The sequence below is a fragment of the Silene latifolia genome, chromosome 8 (assembly GCF_048544455.1).
Source record: "Silene latifolia isolate original U9 population chromosome 8, ASM4854445v1, whole genome shotgun sequence".
Lineage (NCBI taxonomy): Eukaryota > Viridiplantae > Streptophyta > Magnoliopsida > Caryophyllales > Caryophyllaceae > Silene > Silene latifolia.
The window spans coordinates 7,178,151-7,198,004 of NC_133533.1; the positions used below are offsets into that span (position 1 = coordinate 7,178,151).

At 36.3% G+C, this 19,854-nt stretch overlaps 1 protein-coding gene across 1 annotated transcript; it reads right to left on the bottom strand.

Annotated features, from left to right (window-relative positions):
- Nucleotides 1-16,013: 16,013 nt before the first annotated feature.
- On the bottom strand, nucleotides 16,014-17,207 carry LOC141594549 (putative F-box protein At3g52320). The gene has a single exon (XM_074414560.1). The coding sequence runs from the start codon at nucleotides 17,205-17,207 to the stop codon at nucleotides 16,014-16,016; it is 1,194 nt and encodes a 397-aa protein (XP_074270661.1).
- Between the last annotated feature and the right edge of the window lie 2,647 nt (nucleotides 17,208-19,854).

The window sequence follows — 19,854 nt, forward strand, 5'->3', positions numbered from 1 at the left end:
CAGTTTTTTAATTTTACTGACGGAAATTCCGTCAGTCACATGGACACGTGGCACTTTCCTCTTGAATCTGGAAAAATGGAGAGGGAAGGCAGTGACGGAAAGGCCGTCAGTATTTTGAAATTACTGACGGAATTTCCGTCAGATATATTAAAAATCAGGCCTGGAAACAAAGAACTGCCGCTCTTTGCCCCCACGATGCGTTTTTGCATCGTTTCAAATACTGACTTCTTTGCCACCACGATGCCTATTTGCATCGTTTCCAATATAAACAAAACCTGCAAAACACATCCAATCGTCGACCGCCAAGCGGGAATCCATTTTCACGTCGACCGCTAATGCGGGAATCAATAGACAACAAAAGAGAAGGGGACGCAAATTGTTTTACATAAAAACATAGTCAAATTTGTACATTGTCTTACAAATTAAACAGAGAATTGTTTTACCATGTCTTTCATACTTACTAGACGACAATACTAACTAAACTAAAGTTCTAACCTAAAGGCTCTAACCTAAAGGCTCTAACTTAAAGGCTCTAAGTGTTTATAGGGTCAATAAAACTACCACCAATACCTCCAAACCCGTCATCACCACCCCCAAACTCATCCCGTCTATGTGGAGTAAATTGTGAACACGTGTTTGGGGGTTGAGATGCTTGCAAATCAGCCCAAGCCTTTCTCATTGCCGCCATTTCTTCAGCCTGTTCACGAACCTGTCTTTCAAGAGCAACTCGAGCGGATCGCTCATCATTCATTTGGGTGGAAAGCTGTGAAATTATGCTAGGAGCATAAGATAAAGACCGTCGGCCAGCTTTGTTAGGAGGAAGATCATACCATATTTGGGCCCATGTAGGTCCTGTCCCAAACATCCGGTTCTTCTCGTCAAATCCTCCTACTGACCTTGTAGTAGGCCCGAATCTCGTCGGGAGATCGTCCGGTGGCAATGGCCGCCTCATCTCCTCTTGGAAATCACGCTGAAAAAATAGAAAATCGTCAGAAATGATATATATATACCTATCTTTATAAGAAAGAGATTATCGTTCTTTGTAATAAAAATAAATATTAAATTAAATTCAAGAATTTACCTCAACATCAGCCGCTCGAGGGTTAACCCACTCGCCCTTCTTATTTTTCTTCGTCTTCATGAACATCTCGTGGGGGGTGGCCTCTTGACCCTGAAATTATTATGGAAATTCAAGTAAAATCAAGTATATTTTTGTCAATCATATATATTAACCACTTTTTAAAAGCAATATAAACAATACTTACCAATTCCTTGAAAGCATCGGAGCAACTCTTCCGACCAAGAGTGTGGGTGCCCAATGCTTTCCCATCTTTTCCACCCGACTTCCTATTTGCCGTGTTGATTTTCGAATGTTTGGCAAAAGTAGCATCATTTGGCCTATTCCTAAGGTTCTCCAACCAAGAAACAGGCACCCACTTTGGCGGTTTCTTGTTATATTTTTATTCCATTGATAAGAGTGGTAATCCGCCTCGTTACCCTCGCCTGCCACTCAGGAATAGGATCATACCCAGGATCGATGGATCTTACATGAGTCTGTTTCAAAAAATAAGTGTGAAATTAGTTATATAAAACTTTGGAAAATTCTTATAAACTTAAGAAAATTATTATAAACTTAAGAAAATTATTATTGAAAAACATAATTACCGCAAAGTAATTCCACATCTTCCGACGCTGTGCGTTACTCGCTTCACCCCACCTAGTGAAGTACTCATCTCCGTGTTACTGGTGAATGACCAAGTAACATATTTCTTGATTGGTTCGTCATCCCACCAGAAAAACACATAAATATTTGAAATTAAATCGTAAATGTTAAGTTTTTTTAAACTTAAGAAAAATTAACATAAACTTACCAAAAATGATCTCGCCGAGCACGGGCCTCCGAGAGAATCACCGCATGTTCTCCTGTCTATCGATGGAAATTCAGGATTTTCCTCATCCTCAACCTCGTCGTCCTCCCGATTCCGTTGAGATGCATTTGCCTTACTATTGCTCCCAATCATACGGCGAAAAATGTTCGGCATAATCACTGCATGTTAACAATTCAAATCGTTAGTTCAAAACAACCATTTCTGCAGGGTATATATAAACAATTGAAAAAAACACTATGGAAAACTGTGAACTAATTACCACTTGCCTCTTCTTTAATGCATTTTATTGGGTGAATTGAGAGGTTTCTTATAACCAAATCTTGAAAATTGAAACACACTATTGATGTTAAGCTAAAACGGCATGTATAAAACAAAAAACCAAATAGCTTAGAACGACAAGTAATAAAAAACGGAGGGCATATTTTATTGAATGTTTAATAATTGTACAATTACAACTAGTCCTCCTCACTATCACTACAAATCAAAACAGGTTCATCATCTGAAAAAAGCACTCCCACTTCTTCCTCTGATTCCTCATTTTCGTATCTAATAAGTTCTTCAACTTCATCTTCATCCCCTTCTTCTTCGACGTCTCTGTCATATTCCCCTTGACCTCTTTCCACTGTCACTTCGTATACATCTTCATCATCTGTATCTTCCAACAAAATCGGTGAAATTGAGTGATCATTCACAACCACATCTTCTTGAAAGACACTTTCTTCAATAGGAGCATCAACTTGTGATCTTGCCTTGGTTTTAAAAACCGCGGACCACTGAATACCTTGATTACCTTTCTTAATGGTTGGATAAGGAGCATAACAAACTTGATCGACTTGAAAAGCTGCCACAAATGGGTTATGTCCACGAAGTTTCTTTTTCTCGTTTACATCTACAAGTCCATAAACCTTATGGATACTAAGTCCTTGTGGGGAATTATCAAGCCAATCACATTTAAACAATATAACCCTATAAACCCTTTGCCCGGCATAATAAGAAAGCTCAATTACTTCATTTAGGGTTCCATAGTAGTCCAACCCTTCAGTTGAATTCACAGAAACCCCATTGCTTAACGTAGACTTCGAAACATCAACTCCTCCTTAAAAGCTCGAAACTTATAGCCGTTGATGGAATACCGTCTCCAAGACTTCACCATGTTACTAGGACCCAATGCTAAAGCTATTATTAGATGATCCTTCAATCTATGAACCTATGAATAAAAAAATGTTAATTAAGTTGTTATATTTTTTTCAATATCTAATAAGAAATCTAAATGTATAGTTCAATTTCAAAGAAAATGTATCATCACTTACTTGATTTGGAACCATTTTTAAAACTTTTCTCATGTGATGCCCAAACATCATCAGAGGATGTGACATCAGGAAAATTGATTTTGATATCTGCCTCAAATTCCCTATAAGTAGGGAAAGCATATTTTAGTTATGTATTAATTACCTATAAATTCGATCTAATTTGATAATTAAAAAACAATTGAGTAATGATGAAGTATTAACTTACTTTTCATAAGTATCTAAAAAATCTCCACAGTTCCTTAGCACATAAAAATGAGCTTCTTCATACTCTTTCTCAGTTAAGTACCTCTGTATACATTTTCCGGTTGTAGTTCCCATGTCATCATTGAATAACTCAGGTAACTTAGATTTCAACTGGTCATCGGAATTTACACCAACATCTAAGTCTTTTGCTTTTGTGTCAATGTGATCTTCGAAATAAAAAGAACAGAAATTTGAAATTTCCTCTAACAAAAAAGCGTTGCATATTGAACCCTCCACCCGAGCTTTGTTGCCAATCTTTTTTTTTATATGATTAAGAAATCTCTCAAATGGATACATCCATCGATATTGGACAGGTCCTCCAACTTTTGCTTCATAATGTAGGTGAAGAGGCAAATGCTCCATGGAATTGAAAAAAGACGGGGGAAATATCTTCTCTAACTTGCATATTATCTCCGCAATGTTTGACTCTAGACGTTCCATAGAATCAACTCTAATCGTAGAAGTACACAGGTCTCTAAAAAATTGGCTTATCTCGGTTATTGCATTCCAAGGACTCGGGAGCAACTCTTTCAAGGCAACGGGGAGTAGTCGTTCCATAAAGACATGACAATCATGACTTTTCATGGAATGTAACACCATCTTTTTATGGTCAACACACCGACTCAAATCAAAACATAACCATCCGGGAATTTTAAGTTAGCAACCCAGATCACATAGAGCCTTTTTCTCCGCGTTTGATAAAACAAACCTAGATGATGTGTTCCGTTTATAGCAAAGTTCATTAAAGTCTTCTTTACCCTTAGTGTCAAATTTAGTTTTACCTGGTACATCCATGATGTTGTTGATAAGTGTTCAAAAAAATTTTCTCAATGTGCATAACATCCAAGTTGTGTCGAATCAAAGAACGTTTTCCAATAGGGAAGTTCCAGAATATGCTTTGTTTCCACCAACCTTCATTCTGATCTTTCAATCTTTTCAATTCTTTATCGAAGCATCAACTATTTTAGGCAAGTCTTTTACGGATTCCCACACTTCATCACCCGTTAGTTTCGATGCGGCTATGCGATTCTCGCTTTTTTCTGTTTTTAAGAAAATGCTTACAATTGTCGCGGAAAGGATGATCGGTGTTAAGAACTCACGGTGACAATCAAACCAACAAACCTTTTTGATATTTTTAAGCCAAAAAGATCTATGATCATTTTCTGGACAATAAGGACAGACACGATATCCACTTGTGGACCAACCAGAAAGCATGCCATATGCCGGAAAATCGTTGATCGTCCACATTAATGCAGCCTTTAATTGAAAATTTTGTTTCTTAGAGACATCATAGGTGTCCACGCCGGTTTCCCAAAGTTGTTTCAACTCTTTGATCAACGGTTGGAGGAAAACATCTAAATTTGTTTTCGGATTCTTAGGACCGGGAACTAGCACAGATAAGAACAGAAATTGTCTCTTCATGCATAACCAAGGAGGTAAGTTGTACGGAGTCACAATCACGGGCCAACAAGAGTATTTCGTCCCAAACTGCCCAAAAGGTTGAAATCCATCCGTACACAAACCTAGCCTAACATTCCGGGGTTCACTTGCAAAATCTGGATGCTCTCTATCGAAATGCTTCCACGCTTCTCCATCACTTGGATGTGCCATTGTCCCCCTTTCTCTTAATCGAGAGTTTTTGTAGTGCCAACTCATCTCACCTGCTATGTGCTTGGTTGCATATAGTCGTTGTAACCTTGGCGCAAGCGGGAAATAAGTTATTGGTTTACATGGAATTCGCCTCCCACTTGAATTCTTTTTACCTTTATACCGAGATGCACGACACTTTGTACATTCTTCAAGATTAGAATTTTCCTCCCAGGAAAGCATGCATCCATTGATACATGCATCAATCTTTTCATGGGGAAGTTGGAGTCCCTTCATAACTTTTTTAATCTCATAAAAATTGCGCGCCATTTGATTTTCCTTTGGAATTATGTCACCAACGAACGACACAAAACTATTAGCGCATCTAAGAGATATGTTGTTCTCACATTTGATTGATAACAACCTAGCAAAAGCGTGCTTGCAACAAACTCATATCACTTCCCTCAAACACCGGTTGTTCAACTTGCTCTAACATTTTAAAGAACGAAGAAACTTGGGGTTCGGGGTTTCATAACGCACTTCTTCATCGTCAAGGTCATCGAGATTAAGTCGATCCTCCAAAATTTGGTCAACAAAGATCACGCAATGCATTTTCCACGAACTCACGGTAAGGATTCTCACTAGCATTTGTACTAGGTAGTTTCTCACCGTGATACGTCCATACATAATAATTATCGGCGAAACCATACGACCAAAGATGAATTTGAACATCCGCTTTCCTTTTAAAACCTAGGTTTTTGCATTTCTTACACGGACACCTCATTTCACCTAAATTCTTGTACTCACTACTTCCCTCCGCGAATTTAATAAACTCTTTCACCCCCTCTGCATATGCTTTCTTGGGTTTCTTTTTTTTCGTCTAATCTTTCATACATCCACCGCCGTTCTAATCTTTTCATGTTATTATATATCTACACATTTATATATATCATTAAAAAAGATAATAACCTAACAACAATCAAAATCAAGCATAATAAACAATAATTTAACATTTTAACCAATATAAATATTGTATTTCTTTGAATTGGGTCCTTATCACTCCAACCTAAACCCATCAATGTACGTTTTAAGTCACTAGCAAACATGTACTTGTGATTTATTAATGAGAAAAAAAATTTAAAAGCAATTCCCATCCGTTCTCCAAATACACAATATAGAATAAATAATTACTCTACATATGCATTTAGAGAACATTAAAGGAATTGTCACCAAACTCTTTTCTCATTAACAAATCACAAGCACATGTTTACTACCTAAGTGACTTAAAACGTACAAAGACAGTCCCAAAACGGGGACTATTCAAAAATTACTCCTAGTGAGTAATTTTTGAACGGGTACTAGGTCAATATGAACAATAATTTTAACAATATTAAAAACAAAACATACAACAATGACTACTTTTTCAATTAACAAAAACTAACATGATTTACTTTTCATTTTACATATCTAGTCTAATTTATATTTATTCTAATTAACATTTAACAATAATCTAATTTTTAATAATAAAATTAAATATCTATTTTAACTCAACATGCATACATTAAAAAAAAAAAAAATTATAACTAATAATCTAAATTAACAACATACATTAACAACATACATACGTCACAACATTGGCTTCTATCCTAAGTCAACATGCATCAACACCAACCCTTTTTCAACAACAATTAAAACAATAACTAATAATCTAAATTAATTAAACTAATTAAAAAAATTAAAAAGAGTAATATCCGTCAGTTTTTCACAATTCTGACGGAATATCCGTCGAGAAACCTCGACGGATTAAAACAATAACTAATAATCTAAATTAATTAAACTAATTAAAAGGAGTAATACCTAATTAACTTGACAAAAAAATGAAAAAAAGGAAGTGCAGCGGGCGGCCGGGCGGGGCGGCCGTGGTTGACGGAGGCGGCGGCCTACTATTAACAAAAAAAAAAAAAAAAGATAAATAAGAAAAGGAGAAGGAAAAGGATGAAGGAGAAGGAAAAAGATAAAGGAAATAGAAAAAAAGATAAAGTTAATTACCTTATAGTGATGGCGACGGCGTGGTGGTGTTGGTGGTGGTGGTGGTGGCGCCGGAAGTGGAGGAGGGTGGTGGTGGTGTCGGGTTTTAAGGAGGTAAGGGGTTAAGGCGATTTTAATTGATTTGGGGGAATTTTAGTAAAGTGAAGGAGGATCTCTTCGCGTGTTTCAGTTAATAGAAACCACTGACGGAAATTCCGTCAGTTAAATTGAAATCCTGACGGATATTCCGTCAGTAGTCTTATTATACTGACGGAAAATCCGTCACTGCTCACTTTATCAGAAAAATAATGCAAGGACTGTACACGTCAGTTAAAGTAAAACTCCCGACGGAATATCGTCGAGTTTTTTCAAAAAGCGACGGAATATCCGTCAAGATCGTCAATTATTGTGACACCCTGTCACACACTACCACCAACTAATAATTGACCAAGTGACGGATATTCCGTCAGTTTTTTGAAAAAACTGACGGATATTCCGTCAGTAGGCAAAAGTGATTTCCAGCTGTAATCCAATTTAACGTGCAAAGACCATTGACGGATTTTCCGTCAGTATTAAAAGATTACTGACGGAATATCCGTCACAGTTCTTTTGGCGCCTTTGACTTGGTCAACGCGCTATAGATACCGACGGGATATCCGTCAGAAACTTTATCGACGGAAATTCCGTCACACATCCGTCACAAGAACCCGTGTTTTCTGACGGCCTCTTTTTTCCGTCGGTAGGGCCGTCAGTAACCCGCGTTTTTCTTGTAGTGCGTCATACATACAAATACCCATAACCCAGGTACCAACAGGGTAGTAGAGGAAATAAAAACGGATAAATAAATGAGATCAATGAAAGATGTTGAAAAACTTTGAAATTAAATTTTGAGAATTACAATATTCAACTTACAATGAAGATTGAATAAAGATACAAAGATTTTTGATTACAACTTCTTTTTAGATTTTTGTTGCTAGTTTGCTTAAGGCAATACTGCACTCTAAAAACTTGATGATACTTGAATGCTGAGGACGTCCGTTTATATAGGCAGTCTTCAGAGGTTTTAATGATGGTCTGCTTTTGTGTTGTTGACATCTTATTCGTAGGTGCATTAGAGCCATTGCTTTTGAGGTAGTGGAGAGAGAGGTTGTCTTGGAGCTTTCGGAAAGATACCAACTGTCCCGACAACATGATAGGATTAGGCAAAACTTTTGACTTTTGAGATCGCGTCTTTACACGAGCTTCTTGACTCGTATGAATAGTAAAAAGTTTGAATCGTAATATATATATTTTAATACGTATACTTATCTCTACATACATACCCATACATATTGACATATACGTATTCTGATCGATACGTATTTGACTCAAAAATTTGAGATAAATTACATAACGACTTAAAACATATCGTCATACATACAAATACCCATAACCCAGGTACCAACAGGGTAGTAGAGGAAATAAAAACGGATAAAGAAATGAGATCAATGAAAGATGTCGAAAAACTTTGAAATTAAATTTTGAAAATTACAAGATTGAACTTACAATGAAGATTGAATAAAGATACAAAGATTTTTGATTACAACTTATTTTTAGTTTTTTTTTGCTAGTTTGCTTAAGGCAATACTGCACTCTAAAAACTTGATGATACTTGAATGCTGAGGACGTCCGTTTATATAGGCAGTTTTCAGAGGCTTTAATGATGGTCTGCTTTAGTGTTGTTGACATCTTATTCGCAGGTGCATTAGAGCCATTGCTTTTGAGGTAGTGGAGAGACAGTTGTCTTGGAGCTCGGAAAGATACCAAATGTCCCGACAACATGATAGGATTAGGCAAAACTTTTGACTTTTGAGACTGCGTCTTTACACGAGCTTCTTGACTCGTATGAATAGTAAAAAGTTTGAATCGTAATATATATATTTTAATACGTATACTTATCTCTACATACATACCCATACATATTGACATATACGTATTTACAGACTGATACGTATTTACAGACTCAAAAAATTTGACAGATAAATTACATAACGACTTAAAACATATCGTCATACATACAAATACCCATAACCCAGGTACCAACAGGGTAGTAGAGGAAATAAAAACGGATAAAGAAATGAGATCAATGAAAGATGTCGAAAAACTTTGAAATTAAATTTTGAAAATTACAAGATTGAACTTACAATGAAGATTGAATAAAGATACAAAGATTTTTGATTAAAACTTATTTTTAGATTTTTGTTGCTAGTTTGCTTAAGGCAATACTGCACTCTAAAAACTTGATGATACTTAAATGCCGAGGACGTCTGTTTATATAGGCAGTCTTCAGAGGCTTTAATGATGGTCTGCTTTTGTGTTGTTGACATCTTATTCGCAGGTGCATTAGAGCCATTGCTTTTGAGGTAGTGGAGAGACAGTTGTCTTGGAGCTTTCTGGAAAGATACCAGCTGTCCCGACAACATGATAGGATTAGGCAAAACTTTTGACTTTTGAGACTGCGTTTTTACACGAACTTCTAGACTCGTATGAATATTAAAAAGTTTGAATAGTAATATATGTATTTTAATACGTATACTTATCTCTACATACATACCCATACATATTGACATATACGTATTTACAGACTCAAAAAATTTGGCCGATAAATTACATACCGACTTAAAACATATCGTCATACATACAAATACCCATAACCTAGGTACCAACAGGGTAGTAGAGGAAATAAAAATGGATAAAGAAATGAGATCAATGAAAGATGTTGAAAAACTTTGAAATTAAATTTTGAAAATTACAAGATTGAACTTACAATGAAGATTGAATAAAGATACAAAGATTTTTGATTACAACTTATTTTTAGATTTTTGTTGCTAGTTTGCTTAAGGCAATACTGCACTCTAAAAACTTGATGATACTTGAATGCTGAGGACGTCCGTTTATATAGGCAATCTGCAGAGGCTTTAATGATGGTCTGCTTTTGTGTTGTTGACATCTTATTCGCAGGTGCATTAGACCCGTTGCTTTTGAGGTAGTGGAGAGACAGTTGTCTTGGAGCTTTCTGGAAAGATACCAGCTGTCCCGACAACATGATAGGATTAGGCAAAACTTTTGACTTTTGAGACTGCGTCTTTACACGAGCTTCTAGACTCGTATGAATAGTAAAAAGTTTGAATAGTAATATATGTATTTTAATACGTATACTTATCTCTACATACATACCCATACATATTGACATATACGTATTTACAGACTCAAAAAATTTGACAGATAAATTACATACCGACTTAAAACATATCGTCATACATACAAATACCCATAACCCAGGTACCAACAGGGTAGTAGAGGAAATAAAAACGGATAAAGAAATGAGATCAATGAAAGATGTTTAAAAACTTTGAAATTAAATTTTGAAAATTAAAAGATTGAACTTACAATGAAGATTGAATAAAGATACAAAGATTTTTGATTACAACTTATTTTTAGTTTTTTTTTGCTAGTTTGCTTAAGGCAATACTGCACTCTAAAAACTTGATGATACTTGAATGCTGAGGACGTCCGTTTATATAGGCAGTTTTCAGAGGCTTTAATGATGGTCTGCTTTAGTGTTGTTGACATCTTATTCGCATGTGCTTTAGAGCCGTTGCTTTTGAGGTAGTGGAGCGACAGTTGTCTTGGAGCTTTCTGGAAAGATACCAGCTGTCCCGACAACATGATAGGATTAGGCAAAACTTTTGACTTTTGAGACTGCGTCTTTACACGAGCTTCTAGACTCGTATGAATAGTAAAAAGTTTGAATAGTAATATATGTATTTTAATACGTATACTTATCTCTACATACATACCCATACATATTGACATATACGTATTTACAGACTCAAAAGATTTGACAGATAAATTACATACCGACTTAAAACATATCGTCATACATACAAATACCCATAACCCAGGTACCAACAGGGTAGTAGAGGAAATAAAAACGGATAAAGAAATGAGATCAATGAAAGATGTTGAAAAACTTTGAAATTAAATTTTGAAAATTAAAAGATTGAACTTACAATGAAGATTGAATAAAGATACAAAGATTTTTGATTACAACTTATTTTTAGATTTTTGTTGCTAGTTTGCTTAAGGCAATACTGTACTCTAAAAACTTGATGATACTTGAATGCTGAGGACGTCCGTTTATATAGGCAGTCTTCAGAGGCTTTAATGATGGTCTGCTTTTGTGTTGTTGACATCTTATTCGCAGGTGCATTAGAGCCGTTGCTTTTGAGGTAGTGGAGAGACAGTTGTCTTGGAGCTTTCTGGAAAGATACCAGCTGTCCCGACAACATGATAGGATTAGGCAAAACTTTTGACTTTTGAGACTGCGTCTTTACACGAGCTTCTAGACTCGTATGAATAGTAAAAAGTTTGAATAGTAATATATGTATTTTAATACGTATACTTATCTCTACATACATACCCATACATATTGACATATACGTATTTCTGATCGATACGTATTTCTGAGACTCAAAAAATTTGACAGATAAATTACATACCGACTTAAAACATATCGTCATACATACAGATACCCATAACCCAGGTACCAACAGGGTAGTAGAGGAAATAAAAACGGATAAAGAAATGAGATCAATGAAAGATGTTGAAAAACTTTGAAATTAAATTTTGAGAATTACAAGATTGAACTTACAATGAAGATTGAATAAAGATACAAAGATTTTTGATTACAACTTATTTTTAGATTTTTGTTGCTAGTTTGTTTAAGGCAATACTGCATTCTAAAAACTTGATGATACTTGAATGCTGAGGACGTCCGTTTATATATAAAGTAGTCTTGAGGCTTTAATGTTGGTCCGCTTTTGTGTTGTTGACATCTTATTCGCAGTGCATTAGAGCCGTTGCTTTTGAGGTAGTGGAGAGACAGTTGTCTTGGAGCTTTCTGGAAAGATACCAGCTGTCCCGACAACATGATAGGATTAGGCAAAACTTTTGACTTTTGAGACTGCGTCTTTACACGAGCTTCTAGACTCGTATGAATAGTAAAAAGTTTGAATAGTAATATATGTATTTTAATACGTATACTTATCTCTACATACATACCCATACATATTGACATATACGTATTTACAGAGTCAAAAAATTTGACAGATAAATTACATACCGACTTAAAACATATCGTCATACATACAAATACCCATAACCTGGTACCAACAGGTAGTAGAGGAAATAAAAACGGATAAAGAAATGAGATCAATGAAAGATGTTGAAAAATTTTGAAATTAAATTTTGAAAATTACAAGATTGAACTTACAATGAAGATTGAATAAAGATACAAAGATTTTTGATTACAACTTATTTTTAGATTTTTGTTGCTAGTTTGCTTAAGGCAATACTGCACTCTAAAAACTTGATGATACTTGAATGCTGAGGACGTCCGTTTATATAGGCAGTCTTCAGAGGCTTTAATGATGGTCTGCTTTTGTGTTGTTGACATCTTATTCGCAGGTGCATTGGAGCCGTTGCTTTTGAGGTAGTGGAGAGACAGTTGTCTTGGAGCTTTCTGGAAAGATACCAGCTGTCCCGACAACATGATAGGATTAGGCAAAACTTTTGACTTTTGAGACTGCGTCTTTACACGAGCTTCTAGACTCGTATGAATAGTAAAAAGTTTGAATAGTAATATATGTATTTTAATACGTATACTTATCTCTACATACATACCCATACATATTGACATATACGTATTTACAGACTCAAAAAATTTGATAGATAAATTACATACCGACTTAAAACATATCGTCATACATACAAATACCCATAACCCAGGTACCAACAGGGTAGTAGAGGAAATAAAAACGGATAAAGAAATGAGATCAATGAAAGATGTTGAAAAACCCACACCTAAATGAACCACAAGTCCACTATTCACGCCGGCGACCTCCACTATCACACCGGCGAGTTCACTACCATTGGCCGCCGGCGACCTGCCTTTATTCACGCTCGGGAGACGGTGAGCCCACTACCGTCACGGCAGCTACCGCCCGGCTAATTTCCTTCAATAACCTCGAAAAACCTTCCCCCCCCGAAACCCCCTCCTCCACCCCGAAATACACCGATCCGGTGTTTTTCGGGGTAGGAGTAGATTTTCCTAGGGAGGATGTGGTGTTTGGTATTGGGGCTTGATGGGTTTTCGACGGATGAGAGGGCATCGGGTGGCTGGTGCCGACTAGTGGACGGGAGTGAGTGCCGCGCTGTGACGGATGGTGGTGGGAGGAGGTGGTTGTGGTCTTGGTGGTGGGTGTAGGTGGTGGATATCGGGTTTGACTTTTGAGGGTGGTGGTTGAAGATGATTCCTTTTACTCTTGTATTCATACCAAACAGTTGAGCATATTTGGGGTAATCCGTTTCCTTTCCTCTTCATTCCCTTTCCTAGTTCCATTCCCTTGCCTGTTCCTTCCCCGAACCAATTATATGTCTTTTCTTTTATTCTACTCTTTCAACTTTTCCTTTTATTTTATTTTTATTTTACATTATTATTTTAAAAATAAAACTTGGTTTACTCATCGTCTTATTTTCTCCATTTTTTATTCTACTCTTTCAACTACCAACTTTTTTTTACTTAAATTCCCGTATATACTATATTGTGGAGCCCTATTGGATACCCTAGATGGTTTCAGATGATGATTCATGTTGGCCGACTGTTGGAGAATATTACGGTATTATACCGTAATCGCAATAATATTATAATGATATGATGAATATTTCAGTTGCCTACTTTAGAATATTCTAGGTCTTGATTTATGTTATTTCGAATGCTATATAAATGTCTGATCTCTAATTGTAATGGAACAATACGAACGATTATCAATAATACAACGATTACATTTATGCATTCTCCCCTCTATATTTCTAATATGGTATCAGAGCCTCACGCTCTTGAGGCCTAAAAACGATCTTCTGTTGCCCTGCCGGAGGGACTAATTAATTGTGGTACCCTCCTCCGCGGGATTTCTTCACCGATGATTTACAAATTATTCTTTAAAAAAAAAAAAAAAAAAAAAATCCAGAAGTTGTACGTCGTTCCTTGATGGTTTTCATTGAAGTCCAATCATTTTGAATGTTGTTGATTTATTACAACTACTCGCTAGTTGTATTCTTTCATCGATCGATCTCCGCCATTTACATGGTCTTTGTAAGTTCAGTTGCTTTATTGGAGGGAGTACAAATGAGTGCTCCAATCCATCGATTCGATATGACGGATAAATTCCGTTTTTAATCAAGTCAAATTCGAAAAATTGCGGCGTTTTTGACTATGAAATTTCAAAGAATTCGAATATTGATCTTTTGATATTTTGACGGGTTCGAAAAATTGCGACGTTCCCGTTCAAGAATTTTTTTGATACATTCAAAAGAATGTTGTTGTTGTCTAAGACTTGAAGATCGAAGAATGAAGAAACCGATTATTTTCTTCATGTTTTTTTTTGTTATTTGTGTGCAAACTCATGGAAATTGTTTCAAATTACCATGAGTTTGAGGGGGGATGTTAGAGGAGATTACGGTATCGTATCGTAATATACCGTAATCAGAATAAAATAAGCTATATTATTATGGTTTCCTATATTAGGAGATCTTACGAGTACTATAAATACGCTACGATTGTAGTTGTAAAAGGCATTTAACGATTATCAATAATACAACATTACATTTATGCATTCTCCCCTCTATATTTCTAATACCGACCCCAAAGCATTTTTGGACTAAGGCTCTGATTGACTACCCATGGCAGGTTCTCTTGTATGATGAACCAACAGCTGGACTTGACCCAATTGCATCAACCGTAGTTGAAGATCTTATTCGTTCAGTTCATTTAAAAGGAGAAGACGCTGCTGGGAAGACTGGGAATGTGGCATCTTATGTAGTTGTTACTCACCAACACAGTACCATCCGCAGAGCTGTTGATAGGTAATTATTTTTTTGACCAATCACTTAGCACATAGTTGAAAAGATGTATTTTCATTCACATAATAGAGTATTTCGATTGGTTCAGATTGATCTTTCTTTACGAGGGAGAGATTGTATGGGAAGGATTGACGCATGAGTTTAGCGCATCAACAAATCCCATTGTTCAACAGGTATCTTTGAATCTTTGAAGTGGAAATGTTAATTCCAAGTTTGGTTGTTTGTAGGGTTTTCGTTGCTTGACTATTTCACTTTATTGCTTTATATACAGTTTGCAACCGGGAGTTTGGAAGGTCCAATCAAGTATTAGCACATACATCTCGAAACAGTAACTCTAGCTTATCGGATACAGAAGGCAAAAATTAAGTGCATTATGTGGAGAACAAGATGCTCTACTGTATGTTTGTCCATCAATGTTTTCGGCATATAGAACGATTGTACGTGACTGAAACCTTGAAGAGAAAGTGAAGCGACAACGCTTGCACGATCCAACTGCGCATGGCTCGAGAAATTTTCTTGTAGGAATCGAACCCCTAACAAGATGCTCTACTGTATGTTATGTTATTCATTACTTAATTCCCTACTTTTTTTTGGAGAATTTATTTTATTTTATTATTTTTTGGTTCAAATGAGCTGCACTTGTGTGGTAGGTGAGAATCAAACCCCAAACTTCATGGTTTCGGTAAGAGAGTTCTTACCACTTGAGCTAACTCTTGTTCTCTTATTATACAGTATTTTATTATGAAATAAGCCCCCATACGTTTGACATTATGTACATCAATATCAATTTTTAAGCAAGTGTGATAAGGAATCGAATATACACATTTTTTTACCTTGTGTTAGCCACACAAACATCTGAATAAAACATAATGAAATTGAATTGAAATTGCATTGAATGATTATTGTCTCATATTTAAAAAGTTAAATCTAATAAGATAAATCATTATCAAGACGAATCATGATACTGTCAAATTAAAAACATCGGTCCGATTCTTTAAATTTGGAATCCTACGGCGAAATCCTCAAGATCATACGATAAATACCAAGAACACTCGTGATTGGAATCAATCGATTTAGAATATTGTATCACGGTGCTACCACCTGCAACAGGGATCCCATAATAACCGTAAGTTACCTCTTTGGGAAAATCAGTAGTAGTAAAAATCCTCCTCTTCCAAGCCGCATTCGGATTTTTATGGTTAAATAATGTCCACTGTTCAACTTTTACCTCTCCAGTGTAATAATTTTTCATCTTGCAAATAAACAGAGTTGGGCACTCTTTCAAAAATGTCAAATAGTATCTGAATGTCCAGTCTTTCATGGGTGTCGTGACAAGCTCGGTATCTCTGAACGCCTCACGATTCAAATCAAAAGAACCAACGGTTAGCACACTAACATTATCGATTGTATTTTTATGAACCCAATAAATCACTTCATCTAAACAAAGGCTATTGATGATAGTACGCCGAGGCGACTTTTTAATCAGTGAACTAGGTAGACACTTGTAGTTTATTGGGTTCCAATGTTTCGATCCAACGGTCAATATCGCGGCCCTTGTTGTAGTACCCTCTTTGATTGTGCTTTCGTAAATAATACTCAAAACTTTGAATACCTTATGCACAGGATCAAACCCTAATGCATACCAAAGTCTGAAAGGACCCTCGGACTTGATAGTTATTGCTGGAAGACGGATAAAATCCCGGGTTTTAATGTTTATAAGACCGGCAAACGTTGAATCTTTATCGAAGAGACAAATTAGGTCGTTGCATATATTGGACATGTGAAAATAATTAGTCATAGGAAAATCAGCGAAATATACGTCCCGCCCTATGACCAGAGAGCCAGCTGTTTTAGGGGTGTTGTCATCGTTGAGGTCGAATGAGATAACCGAGCCGTTTCTCCAATTATTAAAGCGTGCCACGTAGGCAAGTTTTGAATGTTTATCATACGAACGAGAGTGTTTAAGGAAGAATGCTTGTATGGTTAACGTATGATTCCAGTGTTTCGAAACATACTGGCACCTTGACAATGACTTGGGTGGCAGCCTTGACAAGATATCGAGTTGAATTTCTTCAGGAATGTCTACAAATGATACATCACTCGTATTGCACTCCCGTCTTGTAACTTCGCCTTGAATCTTTTGCTCAACATTCATCTCCATGGAACTATCGACTATGCAAGTATTCATAATTATGAAAGAAACAAGATTAAATTTGCTATGATAAAAGTAATTGTGTCCAAAACAAGCCGGCTTCAAAGAGTATTTGTACTAGCAATTCCCTTTCTTAATCCTATTAGAATTTTAACAATTTTCCTTAAATTAGAATTGATAGTATCTTGATGCAGAGCAATCTTTCCTTAAATTAGATAGAAAACTAAATATCAGAAGTAGACCTGTCAAAAACTGACTCGACCTGACAATAATCCAAAATAACCCGTATTTTTCAACTCAAACTCAAAAAAGTCATGGTAAATTATGTAAAAGAAAGTTGTAAACAAATCGGAGAAAACTAAAAGTCGTTGATCTATCCGTTTTTGACCCTATCTCAACTCGAAACCCGTATAAACTTGACCCCTATTTTATTGACACCCAACTCGAATTCTACCAGAACTCAAAATTACCCAACCTATAATCCGCCCGACCAACCCATTTAACAGTCAAATTACGAACTTTTTTTCATTTGAGATTATTTACAAAACAATTTAACATCAAAATAGTGTTACTTTGAAACTAATTACACCTGATGGGTGACATGGGTCCACGTCATTTTTTTGGCATGTTTTTTCAAAGTCGACAGCGACTTTAGAACAAATTACGGTCCCTGCCCACCTTGAAGCCGCTGTCCACGACAGCGGCTTTCAGATTGAACTGGCAACAACAACATTTGTTTCTGTTGGAGACCAAGTTAAAGTTTGTGTACACATACACTTAGTCAAAGCTCCTTTCAATCTAGTAATTTCCTCTTTCAGCAGCAAGAATGTATGATTCGGGTTTAATGTCCAATAACACGCAACATAGTTTTTAAACTAAGAAGATACTCCATAAATCATGATTGCATTGTATTACAGATTTACAGCATTACAATCTAAGAAGATACTCCATAAATCATTACATTTACATTAACAAAGTTTTTAAACTAAAATCTCGGAAGCGTCAGCACTACTCATAATTTAATTGAATTGTTGCATCTGCAGGTAATGGTATTACAAAATATAGAGGTGGAACCGGATATGGGGTGATACGGAGAGCGAAAGATGTCATGCAGGACTAGCAGGAGAGGGTTGGGGAGCTGATGGGGTCGAATAAGGGTCGAGGAGGTGTCGGAGAAGACAACCGAGGGATGAAGGGGAGGATGGGGACGCTGGGTGGAGGCCTGCGAGGGAGGGCTTCGTCAAAATTAATGTTGTTGTTAGGGGTAAAAGAAGGGGAGGGAGTTGGGACGGGAGTGGTGTGTCGTGATGGAAGAGGGGAGGTGCTTTGGGGTTTGTTCGTGATCAGGGAATCGTCTTGGGAGGTCTATTTTCTTTGAGGCGATGGCTGTTTTGGATGGACTCGAAGAAGCGGCGCGGAGAGGTATCCTTAAGGTGGAAGTCGAGAGTGATTGTCTTCTCGTCATCGAAGCCATCAGACATCGCAAAGAAGGAAGGAGCATGTTTCATTTATTAATCGATGACATTCTTGCTTTTAGTAGTAATATTCTTTCAGTTATTTGGTCACATGTAGGTCATATTAATAATTGCGTAGCACACTTAACTTGCTCATTTTGTTCCACGTATTCTGGCAAAGTCGTTTGGGAGGATATTTTGCCCCCTTCGGCAAATGTTGCTGTAAACTTTGATCGCTTATTAATTGAGTAATGCCTTCAGGCTTTTCCCTTCAAAAAAAAAGTAGCTATTTTCCAATAAATTATCGAAGTTTTACTTGTTGACTATCAAAGTCAAATGAGAAAAATAAAAGAGGATATATACACGGAGTATTATTCTAAGGCGAACTTCTCAAGATCATACCATAAATACCAAGAACACTCGGAATTAATCCCTATCGAAAATTGTAGCAGGGTGCTACCACCTGCAACAGCTTTTTTAGATATCTCATCAAAACTTTTAGGTACCATTATTGGAAAATTATGATTAGTAATATTCCTCATTTTCCAAGCCGCATTCGGATTTTTATGGTTAAATAATGTCCATTGTTCTACCTCTTGAGTGTCATCACTTTTAATCTTCCAAATGAACAGAGTTGGGCGCTCTTTCAAAGATGTCAAATAGAATCTGAATAGCTTATCGCTCATGGGTGTCGTCACATGCTCATATTCTCTGAACACCTCGCGATTCAAATCAAAAGCAAAAACCGTTAGCAAAATAAAATTATCGAGTGTATTTTCATGAACCCAATAAATCACCCCATCAAGACAAATGCTATTGATGGTAATCCACAAAGGCGGCGACTTCTTAATCAGTGAACTAGGTAAACATTTGTAGTCTATTGGGTTCCAATATTTTGATCCAACGGTCAATATCGCGGCCTTGGTTGTACTTCCGTAAATAATACTCAGAACTTTGAATACCTTATGTACAGGATCAAACCCTAATGCATACCAAGATTTGAAAAGTTCCTCAGACTTGATAGTTATTGTAGGAAGATGGATAAACTCCCGGGTTTGTAAGTTTATAAGACCGGAACGCATTGAATCCCCCTAAAACTAAAAGATTAAGGATTCTTAAAAGTTTTCCCGCTCAGTTAATTGACAACTAAAGTGGGATCCAATTAAAAATATTTTATTATTATTGATTGACAGATCATTAATAGAGGCAAAATCTCTTTACGTATGAGG

Bases quoted from the DNA above. Each gene is read 5' to 3' on its own strand.
- LOC141594549 (XM_074414560.1), bottom strand. From the start codon at position 17,207: ATGAATACTTGCATAGTCGATAGTTCCATGGAGATGAATGTTGAGCAA.